The following is a 21,405-nucleotide window of genomic DNA, read 5'->3' as shown; positions in this document are numbered from 1 at the left end:
TCAGATCACTGTCCCTCACCCTTTTTCATCCTTCTGTCATTCACTTACTCCTTCTCTCACCTTCCCTTTATTGCCATTCTTCTGAAATCGGATTTTAGCTCAGGAGCTGTGAGTATTTGTGACAAATGCAGGCCGAGGTAAAAACCCTGTTGTCTTGATATATGAATGTTATCTTGATACTGCCTCGTCTGGCCCTCGTCTCGACTAGCTGAAGTGAGTTTCAAATGCAGACGACGTCAGGCTCATTCTTTCTTTTTATCAGATATTATCACAGTGCTGTGGACATACATGCACCAAAGACAAAGAGTGTGTGTGGCCTGTTGATGAATACTGCAGGGGGTTTTTGATGTAAACTGTGTCTCTCTCGCTACCTTAGCCATTTTCCTGGGGTCGTTCCGTATGCCCTATGAGGAGATCAGGAGAATGATTCTAGAGGTGGACGAGGATCAGCTGACTGAGCCCATGATCCAGGTAACATCACCTCTCATCACCATTCATGACCTTTCAAGCATGCCCATGTTCAGAGAGGACAGCCACAAATGTGAGCAATTCCGGGTACATTTTTCAGCAGCACGGTAAACGGTTTCCACATCTATGTTATAGGGTGCTTGTATTACTGATACTTGGTTATTATGAATAGCTTTACTGTTATAATGAAGAAGATGGTCTATGCTTAAATCATATGACTGCGTCACTATACACTATTGTTTCTCATGGCTTTAGAATTTCATCAAGCGCATCATAGAAAGACTGTACAGCGGCATAGCAGAATCTTCTGTTTGACACTTTTCTACTGTTGCATGGTTTAAATGCATTTATTTCATTTTTGTTTTATAAATACATGAAACATTCTCCCTCTCTTTGATTTCCTCCTGCTTTTTATCATTCAGCACTGATGTGAGGCTCAGCTTTATGTATTCTTCAGTAGCTCAGTGCACAGCAGGTTCTCATTTACTATTATAGTTTTAAAATATCCACTACTTTAGATCCATAACAGGGCTTTGTTATTTTATACTGCTTACCACTTAAAGCACCCTTATACTTATGTTAATGACTGAGATGGGAACAACAGAAATAGCCATATGCATCTATACTATATATTTCATTTTGGAGTCATAGACAAAAGTGGCCATCCATCTATTTGGCTCATGTTCATGTGCGATAATGAAGTGACCGTTTGGAGATAAACTAAACCAGTTCATATATGCTTATATGAAGCTTCAAAGTTTTTCCTTTTGAAGTAAGAGGCTTGAGATAGGTGCTTTCTGACTTTATCTGAACCCCCACAGATAAGCAGTTAATTAAAAGTGTGTTTATATTGTTTTACTCTATGCCAATACCTATGAGTTACAGATTCAAAAAATAACAAGATCGCAATACGTTAATAAATGAGAATCGCTGGATATCTATATATATCTATGATTTAATGATCTCATGGAGAGTGACAAGGGTACACGAGAGGTTGAGAGAACACACGCTGTGGATAGACGTTCACATGATTGCATGCATAAAAATGATTAAATTGCTGCTAAAACATTTATTTTATGTATTTTTTCTTAGCATTTACTTTTTATATGATAGACTTAATGGAGACTGACAGCAGCTGATTTGGGAAAGGAGATGCTGAAATGGATAACGAAACATCATAGTGCTACCAATGCTTTGAGATAAAACCACATATTATGATGAAGCTGTGTTAGTGGTGTGAATTCATTTCCAACTTTTTTAATATTGATACATTCAAGTCATTCTGAACACAACAAACTAACACAGAAATGCCTCGTTGCTAGGAGATGTGTAACAGATGAAAACAATAAGTTTTCTAAAACAGGCTGAAAATATCAAACGTGTTTGATATCCTCTGACTAGGTGGAATCATAGTCTGAAGCTAAACAAAGAAATGTCAGAGTCTGTGACCATTATTATTTTTAATCAAATAAAATAAGTTAAAAAAAAAGGTATGTATCACAATAAAGTTATTGCATTAATAATTTATTTTTTATGGAGTGTTTAGTATTCGACCTGCTAATGAGCAGGTTGTAGTTTCATTTCCAGCCTGGGCCAACCCATGAACTGGAGGGTTACTGAGATCACAGGTCTGCTCAAGTGCCGTTTTGCCCTTGAGCAAGATGCTTAACCTCAGAATTCTACAGGGAGATATATAGTCCCTTCAATTAATCTAGTGTGTCATTAATTGCCAGAGAGTCGATTTAGATGAGGAGCTCCTCTAAATGGCTAGACACTAGAACTAAACCATCAACAATTAGATTGCAGGTTAAAGTTGAACTGTTAATTGAATGAATGTAGCACACATTCTTTGTAACACAAGTTCTTCGTCTTGTTCTCCCCTCCAGAATCTCGTGAAGTACCTGCCTGAACAGGAGCAGCTGAACGCACTGGTCAAGTACAAGAGCGAATTTGCCAACCTCTCTGAACCGGAGCAGTTTGGAGTAGTGGTAATTCCACAAACACACACACACACAAACACACACACACACACACACACACACACACACACACACACACACACACACACACACACACACACACACACACACACACACACACACACACTCACTCTCTCTCTCTCTCTCTCTCTCTCTCTCTCTTCTCAATTCTGAATGGTTTTCATATGAATTTACTCTTCAGTCTAGTGACATGTCCAGTTAGAAGTCATCAGTCATTTTTTTTATTTAAACTTTTCTCAGGTCGATGTTGTGTTTGTCCCTCTACAAAAGATTTAATCTCTTAAATTGAAAACGAAACCGATATCATCTAGACACAAACAAAACAACTACATATTGTACAACCCAATATGTGTATTGTGTCTCTGAACAGAGAAAGAATTACTGTAATTCTCTAATGGAAAGTGCATATGGTAGACCTGACACATTAACACAGTTTTAACCTAGCTGTCTTTACTGTTTGCTCTGTAGTTAATAAAACAGTTCTTGCTGAGGCCCTTAGTGAATGTCAAGGTTTTAATTAATACATTTATATTCACAAAATGTTAGTTTAACTTGTTGTACCACATTGTTTTCTAGTTGAGCTGGTGTAATGTTTTAAAAAAGTGCCAATGTATACACTTTTTGGAGAAAACTTACCTACAGCACATTGGAACTAACATAGGAAAAAAAAAAGCATTTCCTCCATGGCAGAATTTCTAGCACCGAAGCAAACAAAATTATATTTTGCCCATGTTATGGTTTTGTAGTCTGAAATTTAAGTAGAAAATGTTTCTTTTGAATCAATTAATTTTGCTAATCTCATCTCCCCCATTTGTGCATTTAAATTACATCTGTCATTATCTAACACTCGCAATAATTTAATGACACTAATCATTTAATAACACTAATGATCAGCCGCAACATGAAAATATGATATTGATGAACCCTTAATTAATTAAGCTACCAAGATGTTACCGGTTATGATTACCAAATTGCTCACCAATATCAATTTGAATCAGTTTGATGAATCAGTTTGATACCTCTTGATATGAAATTAATTTTGTGAACACATTTTATACTCATAACAGCTTTATAGACATCTGTGTTGTTTTAGATATCACTGTTGGATAGTGTTGAATTTTAATAGTCATTTTTCTGCTATGATATTTTCAAGAGTTGTCATTTGAGATGATAATGAAGGCTTTTCTCATATTTGAATGTTTTTGACATCTCGTCTCTGAATGTGTGAGATCAATTTCAGAGCTTTTCTCAACTCTCTGTCGAGATGTGTGAAGTTTAGCTTTAAAAAGTTGTCAGACTACTGTGGCTTTAGCTCCCGTTTGGATTTGGCATGGTTTAAGTACATGCTGCTCACCTCTGAACAATTGACCAATCAGTCAACTCAATCGCCAGTGGCACAGTTCAGCAGCTGACCCTGCTAGAGATTCACAAATTAATTATTGGTGTTTGCAAACATATGCTCACAAAGCTTCTAACAGGGATATTTGTCCCCATTGTCTTAGGCTCATTACACTTGACTTTTTAAGACTACTGGGATGCTGGAATGAGAGAAAGGGGTCTTGCTTTTTTGAGAAATGAAACGGAAGTGAAAGGCACAAAGGAATCGCTTCATGCAACAGTGTGGCCTGTCACTATGTTTGGGGTGTTTATTATATAATGAGGCATATGGAATGGTTTATGCATGCGTGGGCAGCAGGAAATGATGCATTTGCAGTTCAGAGAACTATCCAGTTCAAAGGGAATTCTTAATCTCCCATAGTGCCATTGCAAGCAGTTTTGTACTCTTTGTTCTTTTCTGGAGCCAGAACTTTGAACCCTTTGTTTGCTGCCTGCTAAGTGGACCATAAAATATAGCATGCAACTGTTGGGACCTTAAAATCATATAGGGTGATTGTGTGTAAGTGTGTGCATGTGGCGTATGTGATACTTCTATTTTAGCCATCTGCTTTGTTTCTCAGAATAAAACTTTTTAATGGCTGCATGCAGTATTTTTAGGTTCTGATAAACTGTTTCGCTTTAGTCAGGTGTAGCTGAGCGTAAAGAATTACATCTTTTACCGGAAAACTCATGGAGAAGAGAAATCTTCTGTTGCCGTAGCAACACCCCCCCCCCCCCCCCATTTTTTACCAGGTCTTAGTTCAAGGTGCACAGAAAGAAAAAAGTTTAAATCAGGCAAACTAACTCAGCCAGACATTAGAGGCAGAAAGATGAAACAGGTTGTGTGTCCCGTTCCCTATTGAGTCTTCCAGCAGGCCATATACGCTAGAGACATAGCAAGTGTGTTCAGGGTCTACTGGGACACACACACACACACACACACACACACACACACACACTGAAACGCTTCTGTTGTTCGGCAGGCACTCTGGGTGGTTGTGTGAAATGATGATTTAGCTTTCTGATAAAGAATAATACTTGAAACACTTGAAAAGTTGTTCCCCTCTGAATACTGTCACATGCTGAGTGGCAGGCACCACAGTGTTACCTCCATTCCCGTCTGCGGGTGCATTTGAATTTAGACTTAAAGGGTGATTTGAATGTCTTACCTTGAGGACTCTGCAGTAAAGTTTAGCTGGTATCATGCCGTTTTCCCTGTGGGTGGATGGATTTGAATCGGTTTCATGTACTTTTATGAACAACACATGCATGTAAGGGGTAATGTGCATTCAGACGGTTAATATCACCTTACGTATAAATAAACACTTAATAAACACCTTAATGTATAAATATGTGTATTAAAATGAAAAGGAAAAAGACCTGTTACAAATCAGCATATTGAATGATTTCTGTAGGATTCTCTGATACTAAAAATGGCTGAAAATTCAGATTTGCCATTGCAGGAATAAATTACATTCTAAAAGATATTATAAAAATAATTTATTATTATTAGTATTATTGTTATTATTATTATTATTTATTCATTTTAGCCTATGTTTGAAATACTTTTTATGTATATATTTTTATTGCTCTACGCTTGTACTAGACAGGTTTTGAGTTTTCAGATATGAAAGTCCTGTATAGAGGATCATTTTTCAGTATTTTGTTATTACAATCAAAAAAATTTAATTCAAAATTCATGACAAAATACTATTAAACATGATATCATTTGAGATGGAATTAGAAATGACACATTTTGGTTTAGAGAAAAAAGCTTGGTTTTAAAAAAAGCAATGGCATTTTGTCTGAAATAGACATTGTTAGTGGGCAAATTAAATAACACTCTTGACAAGCAAAAGACAGTTTATTCTCCACAAGGAGAATAGTCCACAAGGCTAACACCCACATGTGCATCATTGCTTTGCTTAGAAATAATGTCTTACTTTAAACTAGGCAGTGAAAAGGCTCCCAGCACTGATCAAAGAGAATATTCACTAATGAAGACTCCACTCTAATTGAAAAGTGAAATGCCTAGACAACAATGTCAAAATTGACCCTATTCCTTTACTGTTTACTTTTATTTCCCAGGTCTTGTTATATGCAATTCATCAGTGCATATTTTTTTCTAAAGAAGAAAACATGTTGTGATGGTCTGTATCAATATAATATGTTTCTGCTTTGAAACAACGTTGTACTGAGGGAACCAAGGCTGTGTGGGTGGGCAAAGCATTACCAATAGTATCATAATTAGCATGATCCAATCAAATTCTGATTAAATCAAGATCAAGTCCTTCCCTACATGATTTCACGATTTTCTTATTTCAAAAATATTTTTTAAAAATGTCACTTAACAGGGAAAAAAAAATTGCTAATGCTGTTTCGTGTTTTTTTTTTTTTTTTTTTTTTTTTTCTTTTTTTTTTTTTTTTGTAGCTTTCAGCTCAGATTTTACAAGACAACATGTTTGCAAAACTTCCAGCTTCTCATCATTAATTCATTATTAAAAGCATCTTTTTATCATCAGCGTCTTTTTTCATTGCACCATGTGTCTGGTGTCATGAAGTCCCTAAAGTGTTTCATATACAGGAGCTATTATGTGATTTCCAGCTTCACTGAACCTCCCTGATAATTCTAACTTTGCTGTCTTATAGAAGCTCTAATGAATAATTCCTTGTATATGCTGAGTGTGCCTGCCGTTTTTTTTGGGGGGGGTGTGGTACAAATCTCCCTCAAACATTTATGGCTATGAGAGCTTTGAATCGGAGTCTGTTTCATTGCAGATTAGCGCTGCCTGACACGCACAGAAGATGCCTGCTACAAGTTTGCTGAATGTTTATACACATAAATTAGGCATTTGGCTTTGCCCTATTTTCTTTACCTTCTCTTCTCATTTTCTCCTTTCTTTCCATCAGTCACTTTGTTTCAGTTTGGATTTGTTGTGCTTTTGGTCCATTATCACTTGTCTTCAAGGATAAAATGCTCCATGGGTTGATTTATACACACTTGCAGACTGATTGCAAGTACGAGAAATGATATCTGATTACAGAAAACAGCTCTAGACATATTAATCATATCTCAGTATTGAGTATCTTAATTACACCCTTAATTTGTGATAGCTAATTGTCTTTTATAGGGGCAAATTGTGCTTAACCCCCTCCTCTCCATAACCACTAAATGCACACTACAGACACAAACACACATACGCATGCTTTAAATTAAACACATACACGTAGATACACGCATAATAGAAAAGCAGTTTCAGGGGAATACAAATATTTGACATTACATTGATTTAATATGGTTCAATATGAATATATTGATTATATCAGAATTTAATAATAAGATTGAACTGTTGCCATTTAGTTTGCAAGTGTTCTTAGATTTTATTCCATAGAGATATACATTTATTCATCTTTCTGCTTATTTTCTCTTCTTCCAGATGAGTAGCGTGAAGCGTCTGAGGCCCAGGCTGAACTCCATTCTGTTTAAGCTGCAGTTTGAAGAACAAGTGAGTAACTTGCGTCCAGAAATCATGGCGGTGAACGCAGCCTGCGACGAGGTGAAGAAGAGCAAAGCCTTCAGCAGGCTGCTGGAACTCATTCTGCTCATGGGGAACTTCATGAACGCTGGCTCGCGGAATGCCCAGTCCTTTGGTTTTAACCTCAGCTCGCTCTGCAAGGTAAGTACAGAGAGAAAAAGCCCATATCTAAGATTTGGCACACTTTTTGTCCACAATTTTGTCTTTGGAAACATTTACAAAGTCTGCAAAATGGACTGAAATTTTGTCAGATGTGTTCAATGGAGCTGTTTGTGGATAAAAGCAGTGTCAGATGCTAGGCTAAGCAGTTCTAAAACAAGTGCTTTTAAACTTCTGAATCAAATACATGAAGTCTAGAAGCTGTTTTGGGCTGCTTTCCTAGAAACAGAGTAAGTATAGTCAATAAGAACGTGTATCATTTTATCCAGCGAAACCAGCCCTAAAGTCATTCATGTGATTTGCTATCCATATTTACTCATTTTGTGAATTATTAGCCTCTGTTTATCTGTTTATCAGGTCTCTCCATGTTTGAAACACACCCGCCCAAATGAACCGTGGGCATTTTTCATCAAACGCTCTCCTCCTGCTTTCTGTTTTTGGGAATAAGTGGATAAGATGATAATTTATGTTCCTTCAATGTCTGTGAAGGAGCCAAAGCTGAGTCACCATCAGGCACGAGTGCTTCTGCGTCCTTCACTCCCCTCCCGCACGTTTCCCGTTACCTTGACCCCTATCGGCCAGCCCATCTAAAGTGCCTTTCGCTAAAAACGACTGCCGTTTGAGAAGATCTCATTTGATTTAACACTATCAAGCACTCAAGACCACAATAGCCGTATCTTCTGGCATCTATCAAAGTGCAGAGACCAAAAACCACTTTATTGTTTCTTCTTTTGTTTTTAGAGATAAGTTTCAGCATAGTGACGTAATGCAGACACATATGTGCTTGTCGGTAAGAGGACAGTCTTTATATTCTGTTTAGTCAGGTGTGTTAATGTCACACTAATAAATTATGATATTATCCTTTTGCAAAGTTACACCCAGAAAGCCTCAGCAGTCGTCTTGCACCATGGGTAAAGGCCTCTAATGATAATGTTTGGGTAAAATTTTCAGATTTAGGTGAGTGGAAAAGGGCAGAAGGGGCGTATAGTTAATTACCACAGCAGCCATGCAGATTTACTAAGGTTTCCATGGTGACTTGGCATTGGGTTTTTTTATCAGGGTTGATCCACCTCTCTCTTTTCTTTCTTATTAACCATCCATTTTATTCATTACTCCTTTCACTACTTTTCCCTTCTGTGTGGTGTTAAAATTCAGACAACGGCCATCACTGCATTTGTGACTCTCCCCAGGATAATGAATGCCTTTCTGCTCATCAAGTCTCCTAGAAGACCCGATAAAAGACAGAAGACTTTATGGGACATGGTCACATTCAGACCTTTTATAAAGAAATAACCCAAAAATGAAATGTTGGTCATTATTTTCCCACCGTCATGCTGTTCCAAACACAAATAACTTTCTGTTTTCTGTGAAACACAAAAGGAGAACCCTTGAAGAATGTTCACTGACATTTTTTCCACATATCATGTGAAGATGATTGGTCCTCACACAAAGCTATTGTATACAATAAGTCAAACAGACAAATTTTATTATGCTTAATATTTTATGATTTTATATATATATATATATATATATATATATATATATATATATATATATATATTTTTTTTTTTTTTTTTTTTTTTTTTTTTTTTTTGGTGCAATATTTGAACCACAAAGTCTTTGCTGCTGATTTTGATCAATTTAATGCATTCTTGCAGAAATACATACATACATACATACATGGACACATTCATACTGCCCCCGAACTTCTGAATGGTTGTTTGTGGGTATGTTTATATGTGTACAGTAACTGGTGAAATCTTCAGCTCATTTATGTTGCATATCAACACTCGTCTTTGAACGTGTCCTTATATCCACTTAAGGGCCTCATGCATCAGAACTAATGGAGTGATCTGTTATCACTGCAGAGAGAGAGAAAGACTACATCTGTACATCTGCACATAGTGATAGAGTCCCTGATGGGCAGGAGTAACAAAGAAAGTGTGGTTTTCTGCCTTTCAAGTTCCTCGCCTGAGGGCCTGTCCTGATGATCTCTCCCTGCCTCTGTTGATCTGATAGTTTGTTTGTTTGTTTTATTCTGAGTTTAACCTGTCAGTATTTTCTTCTTTTACTCGCAGTGGGTTTATTGAGCATATTAAGTTGTCAAAGGATTTGAAAGCGCTTCTCTTTGAGCAAGTGACTCGTGCGTCACTGTTTGATCTCATCAGCAGAGGACGGTTCAGTATGTCATGGACATCAGAATCTTGATGAATGTTGTTGATTTTTTTTTTTTCCTTGCAAACCTTTTCCAATTGAGAACCGATATTTACGATTTTTTTTACAGACATCAATTACTTGGACCAAAGGATCAGATTAGATATTTTGGGTTTCTTTTTGTATTGTCATTTTCATACTTCACAGATGAAATCAACACAAGCAATTTGTAGAATCTAGTCTTTTTTTTTTTTTTTTTTTTTTTTTGAGAAGCCCTTTCAGGCAGAGCAACAAAACCTAATTTCATCCCCCCTCATCAGTCTATGCTTCACACAGCTTCCAAATGTTCCGACACTGCAATTATCCAGTTGAACCCGTGTGTATATCCAGCACAAAGCCTCTGTCAGAACACATACATTTAAAAGAAATGGCAGAGTGCGAGATAGTGTTGAGTACTAAAATGGACTAGATGGAAAGTCGATTTCTCCAATTTCATCTCTCATTTTCATTTTGAACTTTGTTTTTACTTTATTTATATCTCTTATCCCCCCCCCACGGTAATCAAGCGTCTTTAATCATCAGGCACCACCATCCAGAAGAGCTTAGTAATGTTTGCGCTCTCTGCATTAATCAAATGCTTTTTGCACTGACTTCTATAAAGGCCTGTATCCTTGTGCCACGATGATAATCATAACTGACAATGAAAATGTCTTGCTTTTCTAGTCCAGCGGCAATTTCAGTGTACTATCAAATTAACTTGTCAGACGTGAAGGCGGTGGACGCCGATGGCTTCCTTCAAGAATCTCTCTCTCTGATTTCTCTATTTCTGTAATGTTCTGAACATCTGAACATTTTTTTTTTCCTTTTTGATGGATTATATATATTTTTTTATTTTTTTCTATTCTGATTTAATGTCTGTCCGCATCTCTATATCTTTCTTTGGCTCCCAGCTGAAGGACACTAAATCGGCTGATCAGAAGTCCACTCTACTTCACTTCCTGGCAGAGACCTGTGAGGAGAAATACCCCGAAGTAATGAAGTTTGTGGAGGATCTACAGCATGTGGACCAAGCCGGTCGAGGTAAAGTATACACACAAAGAGCCAGCATCTATTTAAAAATGGACAAAAGGAAATGGAAAAAAGTCTTCAGTCCACTGTAACAGTTCATTAATGTCACTCTCCCAGTGTACAGTAAGTACATCAACTCTACCAGTTTGTATGTGTGAGTTTGTGTCGACTTCTGCACTGGTTCATTTCACACTCTATCAGCAACAGAGATAATGTCAGCTTGTGTGTGTTTTCACAATCAGAGAGTGTCAGATCTCAGGATCCTTCTATTGTAAATCTTAATCTGAACAGATCATGATCAGTGAGATGATGTTTTCGACAGTCTATGTGTCTACCTGCCTGTGTGTTTTAGCAAACAGAGAAGCAGAGGAGCCACTGTGTGAGGTCACATTGCCCTCGGCAGCCCTAGAGGCAGAGTCACAACAGGACTAGACCAACTCACTGCATTACCTAATGCTTCCAGAAAGCAAGAGGAGAGAGTTTTTTTTTTACTGCAAGTGCAAATAATCAAACAGGATTATTAAAGGGAGTGATTAAAAAGACGCCCTGCCTGCCTACGTGTATGTCTGGCAGCCTTAGAGAAAGTGTTTTAAAGACAACTGTGTTTTTCCAAATGATGGAGGACAGGACTTATTAGTTCAGATTTTATTGGATTGTTAGACTTGTTAGGCTGTAATATTATTGGTTAATGTTGTTTCTGCCTTTGTAGTGTTGGTTGCATCAGCCGAACATGCAAGTTTTTGAGACAAGGAATGTTATTACATTTTTATATTAGCTATTATGAAAAAAAATAATTTTAAGAGTAATGTGCTTTGAAGATTTATGCACAGTAAGACCAGAGACATTTATTAAGACCTAAATGGGGTTAATTTTGATTCATTTTGACTTTATGATGAACTGTTAGCTCATTTTGACCAAAATAATGTAAATTCTGTATTTTCCTCACCATCGTGTGCTACAAACGCATATGGTGAATTTAGCAGAATATTTGCTCTGCTTTTTTATACAATGAAAATTCAGCTTTGTACAAGACAAAAGGCACCATAAAAATGGTCCATGCAAGTTACATTAGAGAAAAATGTATAAGCTTTGTGACAGAAAAAGAGCAATTAGTCATCATTCACTTAAAATCTAATCACACTTGCATATATTAGTAGTCAAACATGGTGCTTGATATAGCTCATGATCACAAGTTAGTTTCAATGTATGGAAATGAACAGCTCAGATGTTCTTCAAAACATCTATTTTTGTGTTCCAAGAGAGTTTAAAGGTTTTTCTATCATGTCCACTTTCTCCTACACTTATTGCTTCTGTCTCTGCAGCTTTTTATTAGTTTTACTTTTTTTTTTCCCCTGTCCGTCTTTTTCTCTCCCGTTCCCCATTTCATTAGTGTTGCCTGCTCTTGTGCCCTTCATCAAAGCTGAAATGGCATTATGGGTAACGTATCCCCACCACGCTGAATGTCTGTCCCCGCGCTTCCCTCAGGAAAGAGCCTCTGATCGTTTTACAGATATTACTCCCATTATTCTATTCTTAAGAGCTTGCATTAGCAGGTGCATGTTTTTTTTTTCCCTCTTGGAGATTGAGATACTTTCATTAAGAATTAGCTCATGTCAGTCCCTAACTGTTATGGTTTTGTCTCCCATTGTGGAGCGAGTAGGTCTAGAGTGATTTTCTTCAGTGACTGCTAATGGAGGGTTCATGCATGTGTGTTTCTTTAATGTTTTTCAAGAGCACCAGCTGACTGCTGTTGAGACTTTCTTTTATATCTTTTATTCTCTTTGGCACACACTTGGTTTTCAAAGTGACCTTAAAATGGCACAAAACAGAGATTTTTCAACATAGCAGGGCTGTGCAATGCAACATGTGTCCCGCATGCAATGAATAAATTTATCACAGTAGCACGCATGTGATACAGATGATGTTTTTATCTCAGTGGATGCTTAAGATTTCCTGAGAAAAATTAAGAAATTACTCTAACATTATAAAATTATTATTAAATTATGTAAAAAAAAAAAAAAAAAAAAAAAAATTTATATATATATATATATATATATATATATATATATATATATATATATATATATATATATATATATATATATATATATATATATATATTTTTTTTTTTTTAAAGAAATGTATACTTATCTTCAGCACGGACACGTTAAATTGGCTGTTGAAATGTCAGCTCTTCCTTCACAGGAATAAATTACATAAAAAATAAATTTTTACTGTTTATACTGTATTTCTTTAATAAAATGTGGCCTTGATGAGCATAAGAGACTTCCTGACCTCAAACTTTTGAACAGTAGTGTATAAAGTGACACTTATCTCACAGTGGATAAATGAAGTCCTCCACACATACACGCAAACATGTCCATTTCTCTCAAGAGCTTGCAAATCACCAAAAGAACCAGTCTAATAAAATACACACGCATTGCTTTGAAGTATCCCTCTGAATGGGCATTGTGAGTGTAGGTTTACACTCACCAACCCCCTGCAACAAAAACGCACACGAACACTTAGCTCTCAAGAACATGAGTGATTTGGCTTTAGTGTACATATAATATGTGCATCAGTGTGTACTGTAACTGTAGGCTAGATTTAGTCATCACATACAGCTCTCACACAGCTATGCAGTTGCTGTGTGTTTATAAGTCAAAAGAGCATGTATAACAACATTAGGAAGGTGCCAAATGATTGATGCGCTGAAGTTATTTAGTTCCTGAATAAATGTACCATACAGATTGACAAATAGGTTTGTGTGTGTAGGCACTGGACTCTTGGGTCACACTCAAAATGAAAGTGCCAGCTGCTCTTGGCACAGTCCAATGAAACCAGATTCACCCTATCTCTCTGTCTCTCTTTCTACATTGACTCCATGAGAGGGAGCTAGAGATGAGTTTGGTGGCTAAAGTGAGGTTTTTGTATTCAGCTTGTCTCTTCTGATTATGTATACATGCATTCCGGAGAAGCTTTATGTTGTTCTGAATGCAAACTGTGTGCATTTCAACCCTTCAGGCCAAGATATGGGAAATGTATGAGATATTCACTTGTTAAAAGCTTCAAATTGTTCATCGTACATGTTAGAAATCATTAAGGACCAAAAGAAAAAAAAATGTCAGACTGAACTAAGCAGATTAGCATTTAAGTAGTTTAACATTTACACAATTCCTCATGAAAATGCAATAAATAATATCCAGCTAAGCTGAGGATGTTTGAGCCAAATCTCCACACATGATGCTCACTCAATGTGTCCCATCACATTTAGCTAACACTGTGCATGGAACGGGATCGTCCCCTCCAAACAGCGTCTGCTTAATCAAAACTGAGCCTCTTATTAAAGTCACATAATTACCTCATCAAACTACCAGCGTGTGTGAGGAACGGATGAAAGATACAGACCTGGTTTGGTCTTACAGGAACTCTTGTACTAGTAATTAAACAAATATATCTTTTTAAAAAATGATAGTTTCTGTGCTAATAGGATAACATTGAACCTTTTAGAAATTGTATGCTATAGATGATGTCATTTCTTTGCAACTAATGCTAAATGCAACAAATGTTGAGAATAATGACATCCACGCAATCATTGCGGCAGGTGTCCATACATTTAACTGCGCAAATTTACACTTTAGTTTAAGACACTTCAGATGTGTAAAATGTAAGATGCCATAGTTACTTTCCACGCTAAAACTGATTGAAGCACTAAATTAAAGGTTCCTGTGAATTTTTTTGATTATTTTATCAATACTATTTTATATAGTGTATATATATTAGGGCTGCCAATCGATTAACATATTTAATCGTGATTAATCGCATGATTGCCATGAGTTAACCTGTGATTAATCGCATCTTAATCAAACATTTTTTCTGTTCTAAATGTGCCTAAATTAATTACTTTCATGTTTTTAATACTCTAATTTACATGGGCATGGACAAATATGGATGATTTGTGCAAATGTATGTTTATTTTTAGTGAAACCATACTCAACATAGAGCATGAAGTCTAGACATGTTTCATAGGTCAAAGTTGTTTTTCAAAAAAACTGGTTCATGTCTATTTTATTAGAATAAAAGAACACAGAAATACCAGGTTCCCATTACTTCTCTTTCTTTCCCCTGAGCAATTTACTTACGCAAGCCTGTTTACATTATTTGCAGGACAGGGCAGCTCACTTCTTATGAACATGCAAAATGTAATTTTTTTGTTTATTAATACATTTGTTTGCCTCTCTGTGTCCACATACTGTAATTTGATGCAGTCAAATTCTCAATAAAAATGTTTTCCTTGTTATATTTGACTGTTTCTGTTGTCAGATAACTAAAATAAAATGAAATAGTGACTGAAACGCTGGCCATTAAGACATAGCTCTCCCTTTCAAGATGTTAATCTGCACAAAAAATCCCAAATTTTAATCGAGCCACTGTCTGATGAAATCAAATACACATAAGATAAAGACAATAGCTGAGAACAGTGTTAATCGCGTGTTAATAAAATTAGTGCTGTCAAAATGAGTTTGCGTTAAAGCGTTATTAGTGCGTTAATTTTGACAGCCCTAGTATATATATACACACACATACAAAAAGGACTCTCTCTCTCTCTCTCTCTCTCTCTCTCTCTCTCTCTCTCTCTCTCTCTCTATATATATATATATATATATATAATAGTACTTTTTGTAATTGCATTTAAAACAAAAACAAAACAACAGCTGGATTACATATATAACAAAAATTTCAAACAAATGACAATAAAATGCTTTGAGGTCTCATTGGCATTAATCATTTCATTATTTTTATTAGTTTTTAAAGACTTATAAATTAAAGTTTATAAAGAGTTATAAATGATTAAACATTTCGACTGTCAAAGCCCCTCACACTGCTTTGAAGAGAGTAGACATAAACACTTACTAGATTTTTTTTTTAAGGAAGGGTTTGCTGTCAAGCTGTAAAAAGGATGAAAAACGTATCATAACAGGCGGCCATACTGCAGAGTCTTCTGAAGCCATACGGCAGCTTTTTGTGAGGAACAGACTGAAATTTATGTTGAAAATATTCCTTTCCGTTATATCTCTGAAAACGCTTTTATTTTTCTTTCCAGTGAATGTCTCTGTCCAAAAGAACTTAGTTTTTGAGGAATGTTTGTCGTATGGAAACATGTTTTTTTGGATCTGCTATAAGCAAAGCGTGGCAGTGCATTGTTTTAAATCTCTATCTGTGTGTGTCTAAGAAGAAGAGCTTGAGACAGATGGAGAAACACCTGCTGCAGTTGGAGAAGGATCTGGACACTTTCAGCTCCACAGACGACCAGCAGGACCTGTTTTTCAGCAAGATGGCAATATCCTTTCACACGTTTGCATGCGCACCCACACTGTACATTTTTGTTTCCTTATTTTTTTGTCTAAACACTTTTACTCATTGCTGTCAACATTGTTATTTCTTCTGTGCGTGGTTTTCTAGCACCCTTCAGCCTCACACACTTTCACAAACACTAATCAGAGTTTATGTCTGCGTGTGTGAATTAATTATTTATATTGAACTTCACCGGGCTGCATGTGAAACCGAAGACAGTTTGATAATGGAGTCGTACATTCCTGTACTTGCTTGTTAGTTCTTTTCCCAGCTGTCTGTCATTGCACTCGAAACCGTTCCCTGCGGTCTGGATGCTGTCTCCTCTGCAAATGGCAAACATTTGAAAGCGAGGCGTGTTGCCAGGGGAGATACCAGGGGCACGAACTAAACGCTGAACAAAACATATACCCAAATAATCCTCAATGAACCTTTCTTCTCATGCATTTTGTATAGTTCGGTGGAGCAGGTAGTCTTGGGTAGCTTCATTATTTATGTTTTTGACTTACCGCGCATTTTATTTTTTGTACTTTTATGCTTGTTATTTTATGGACAAAAACAGATGCTTTCTTTCTTTCTTTCTTTTTTTTTTTTTAACTTTAATACTTTAGTGTGGTGCTCATGATCCAGTGAATACCTGCAGTTTTGGGTCTGACCCGACATGCTCTACCCTTCACGCTGTCCTGGCTAGACTCTACCAAGGGAGGTTATTATCTTGCTCACCAGCCACATAGTGGACTGTCTTCCACCCTTCCACACACTTTTTTTTTCCTAATTTTTTTGTGTAGCACATTTTCTATTACCTGTTTTTGCCTTTTTGTTTTTGTATGCTGTAGTAATTTACTTTTGTTTTGTATTCTTTAATTTTTATTCTTCTCCCCACTTAATAGCTACATTTAGTACCTCATACCTGCTGAGATGTTATATGAATGCATTGACTAAAATCTTAGTGAGCTACCCTGCTAGACAGCATTTTTGGGTATTGATTTTACAATTTGGACACACTGATGATGGCAAAAATATGTTCTCTTAGTGAGCAGCTTATTAGGTTTCCAGATAGCAATTACAAACCAAGTTCTTGAGTTGGTCTCTTACACTGGGAGTCGATGTTGAATGTGCACATTTTTAGTTATTGTCTTATAATACCACAATGACTGATATTGTGATACTAGAGTTTTTTTTTTTTTTTTTTTGTCAGTCAATATAATTAATATTTATATTATACTATACAGATATTTAATTGTGCTGCTAATTTCTGTTATTTTTCAAATTTAGTTTACCTTTGCTATGTTTTTATTAAAAAAGACCAACAATTTAATGCTTTTTTTTTTTTTTTTGCAAATCTCAAAATAAATATAAACTTTTCATATAGTGTATAATAATGTTGTAAGTCCTTGTTTTATGTGTAGCATTTAAATTAATTGACACCCATACAACATCCATATGTGCTTGTTGAACACTTAGGGCCTTATGAAATCCATTAAATTTTTTCCCAAATTCCGTTTAATTTTTGTTTCTGTTTTTTCCGTTTTGATTTTTCAGTATTCCGTTTTAATCTTTCTAGACTCTGTTTTAATGGTTAATTTATTATTATTATATATATATATATATATATATATATATATATCTATATATATATATTTTTTTTTTTTTTTCAGAAATACGGTTATGTATTTACATTTTTCTGTTAAATAAATTCTGGTAAATAATTTTTCTGCTAAATATTCCTTTAAAAATAATGTTTCAGTAATAATTTTATTAGTAGCAGTAGTACTATCATTACATTAAGTGATTTAAATGTCACATTTTCTTCAGGTTAACCAAATTTTTATTTGGACATTACTATGAAGACCTTTAGGTTTCTGTTTGTATATGATATGACGATAGTTTTTCTCAAAAGAAACGGTAAAATGCTCATGAAGTGACTCTCAGAGTAGTTCTAGAGATTGTGTTCATGTGCTCATATATTGAGGTGGAAGAGGCTGAAAACACTGCAAGCGTTGTGTGCTTCAATATGTGTGTAGTAAATGAAACTGAGCATCTGTGGTATTCATAAACACGCAGAACTTATACAGTTATAGACTTATACATATCACGTTTTGATTTAAGTGAAGTTTACCTACTTTTGATGCATCCATCCAAAATTTGGCGAAGTCTGTGTTTTCTGAGGAGTTTAGGGCCCTATACACTTCATTTCAAGATGATAGTACATTAAGGTGTTTTGCTGTGGCCTTTTAAACTGTAAATGTCTGCATGGAGATTGCATGACAGTATCATAGATGCAAACTCCTCACCTTTCTGTGAAAACTCACCTTTTTAAGATCAAAATAGATCATCTACAAGATTTGTGTAGCTCCAGTGAGAAAGTGTCTTTGGTGGTGGGGCCTTTTTACAATACCATTATTACCAATTCATATCTGTACCCGCTTGTAGTCAACCACAAGTTTATTTATGTGTTTTTGCAGCGTTGTAACCAATAACAGGCATCTCTGTTGAAAGCAATGGTCAGTCAGAGGTGTTTACTGTAGGTTAATCAGAAGAATCCCCTCTGAACTCATTTTTGTTTTCGTAAGTTTACAGAGTTCTACATGCTTGCAGAGAAAAAAACGCATACACGGTGTAAATAAGAGATTGATTGTCTAGTTAATCATTGATTTATCAGGATTTTTCGCGTGAGTAAGCTTGTCCATTTACTATATAAAATCAATTCTAAAATTCTCAATAAACTCTATATAATAAAATGACAATTATACATGAAGTTTTGTTTGTCTAAGAGGACCGAACGTCCGTATACTGCATACTGTTTCAAGAGTGACAAACACAAGTGTAAAAAATTACGCAAGTAAATCCACTAAATTGTTAAAAAAAAATCTGTTGGCTGAATATATTTAGCAGTTTCTACAGTTAAAACGCACTTTTTGGTGTGTCCTTTTTAAGGCAATGTTTAAAAAAATCTAGTTTTCAAATTAAATCTAAAAATACATTTAATGCATTATTATTAAAATTATCATATAATCATAATTTTAGAATAAATTCAAAATTAAGACCTGAAAACTAGGGAGTGGAAATGGCAACTGAATTATTGAGTGGTTCTCTGCTGCCATCTACTGGATATAATGGTAATTTCATGTAATTGTCATCTCAAAAGTCTTTGTTTTCCACAAGGTTTTTTGGCACATTTTTTCGTCATCTCCATGAATGAAAAGTGAATTTTTAAAGTGAATTATACTGCACAACTGTAACGTTAAAAATAATAAGGCTTTTAAATATTGTATAAGTGTTTACAGGTCTTTGTCACCTTTTTCATCCATGAGTTTGCATCCCTGCAGTATGGTTCATTTAGTACACCTGTTAGTGTGCATGTAGCTTTTTTTTTTTTTTTTACTTTTGTCCATATTGTGTGTAAGTGTGTGTTCCAGGTAGTATGGGGTGTTTGTTAATAGTGTGTCTTAGAGGTGTTATGTGTGAGTGTACAGTATGAGAGTGTCTAACAAGCTCAGGTGTACAGGAGAAAATCAATGCTTTTCTATCCCTCTGCACTGAGCTTGTGTTCAAGGGTCAGCCTCTCTCTCTTTATTTAGTTTAGCTCTCTGTCATTTAGAACAAAAACCCAGAGTCCACCTTCCTCTCTCTTTCCTCTGTCAGCGTTAACACCACTCAGCTCCACACGGCATGGGCCCTTTTCAGTCCTCTGAGCTCTTAGCACCGGCAACCAGATCAGTATTAAAGTTAATGAAGTCGTATCTCTCGCTTTCATACACCGTCTGTCCTTTCATTAGCTGATCACGTCCCCTGCGCTCCACTCTTTCTCTAATCAGAGAGCGAAGCAGGTGTGCTTGGAGGGCGTGAATGAACTTGCAGTATAAAAGACAGCAGAGGAGATGCACAAAACAGATCTGTGTTCATATACAGCCGGAAGAACTCCCTGAAGATTTCACGTGTATGCCAAACAAGCATCGCTGGCCAGCCTGTCTGCCCTCCCTTATAACATCTTCATCATGAATAAGTCATGGAGAACTTGTTATACTGAGTCCTGGAGTGATTTGCGTGGGTTAAAGTAGCTCTGTCCAGCTTTTAGGTGTCCACCTGTTAGCAGAGTTCTGGCTAATAGTCACTTTTTCTTGCATAGGAATACCTGATTATTCAAGTCTGGTTCAGGTGAGCTTGCAAACAAACTATTGCCTTCTAGGACAGTAGTTACCACACAGCAGAGATTTTGATTATATATATATATATATATATATATATATATATATATATATATATATATATATATATATATATATATATATATATATATATATATATATTTTTTTTTTTTTTTAATTTCTGTTTCTGTATTTTTTTTATTTTTGGTCAAATAATTGCAGCCTTGGTGATAAAAGACTAATATTTAAAACTATGTTACAGACTCCACACATTTGAAGAGAATATACACTTGAATAAAAATGTCCTTAAAATAAAATAAAATAACTCCATTTAAAACATAAAATATATATACTATATGTACATATATTTTTGTATATGAATTTTTTATTTTTATTGTGTGGGTAGCATGCTCAATGAATGTGTTTATATGCACTCTCATAATGTAATTATATTAAGATTTTGGCATTATTGCGATTTAAACGACTTCATGTAAATGCAATATGTCAAAATAATGTGATTAAGCTCATAATCGTATTAACCATTATCGCATAAATCTATGTGGTATATGTCGATTTTAATTGCAATAAACTGGCATGTAAATGCCTTAAATGCATTATTACAGCTTTGGCCGAAGTGTGCAAGTGCTCAGACACACTTGGATGATGCGTATTCTTCACACAATTTCATGAATGAACTTCGTGACATTATTCTGCTAAGCACCCTCAAACGAAAGCAAAAAGCACTCTCAGTTGAGCCTGCAAAAGTAGGAAATGCTCTAATGCATATTTGTGTTTGCACTCAGGAGAGCTTCAAAGGTTTCTAGTTACAACGTGTTTTCGCAGTGTTGAGCACTGTAGCCAATCACAGGCATGTCTATTGATTTCTTTAACGCTGTGGCCTATCAGAGGTGTTTGAGTTCAAGCTTACCACTACTTACTTTTATAATCAGAATAATGAAAATTGCATGTAAACAGGAGTGAAGAGGTTTGCTAGTGTCTTGTAAACATTAAGACATAACTTAAGTCCTTACTCTGCATTATTGGTGCACATGTAAACATAGGCCTAGTCAATGTATATAAATGGTAGTCTTCAAGCAAACTCAGATGAGATTTACTGTCCTAACATATGAGCTGAAGATGAAG

At 35.7% G+C, this 21,405-nt stretch overlaps 1 protein-coding gene across 1 annotated transcript in view; it reads left to right on the top strand.

The window, feature by feature from the left end:
- The window catches only part of LOC109098308 (protein diaphanous homolog 3-like), a 328,141-nt gene that overhangs the window by 200,507 nt on the left and 106,229 nt on the right, over positions 1 to 21,405 (top strand). The window contains 6 exon segments of the mRNA XM_042733923.1: positions 377 to 471; positions 2,355 to 2,456; positions 7,283 to 7,522; positions 10,645 to 10,774; positions 10,887 to 10,906; positions 15,999 to 16,103. Coding sequence (XP_042589857.1) covers positions 377 to 471; positions 2,355 to 2,456; positions 7,283 to 7,522; positions 10,645 to 10,774; positions 10,887 to 10,906; positions 15,999 to 16,103 — 692 coding nt within the window.

The sequence above is a fragment of the Cyprinus carpio genome, chromosome B11 (genome assembly GCF_018340385.1).
Source record: "Cyprinus carpio isolate SPL01 chromosome B11, ASM1834038v1, whole genome shotgun sequence".
Classification (NCBI taxonomy): Eukaryota; Metazoa; Chordata; class Actinopteri; order Cypriniformes; family Cyprinidae; genus Cyprinus; species Cyprinus carpio.
This window is presented reverse-complemented; position numbering and strand designations above follow the sequence as displayed.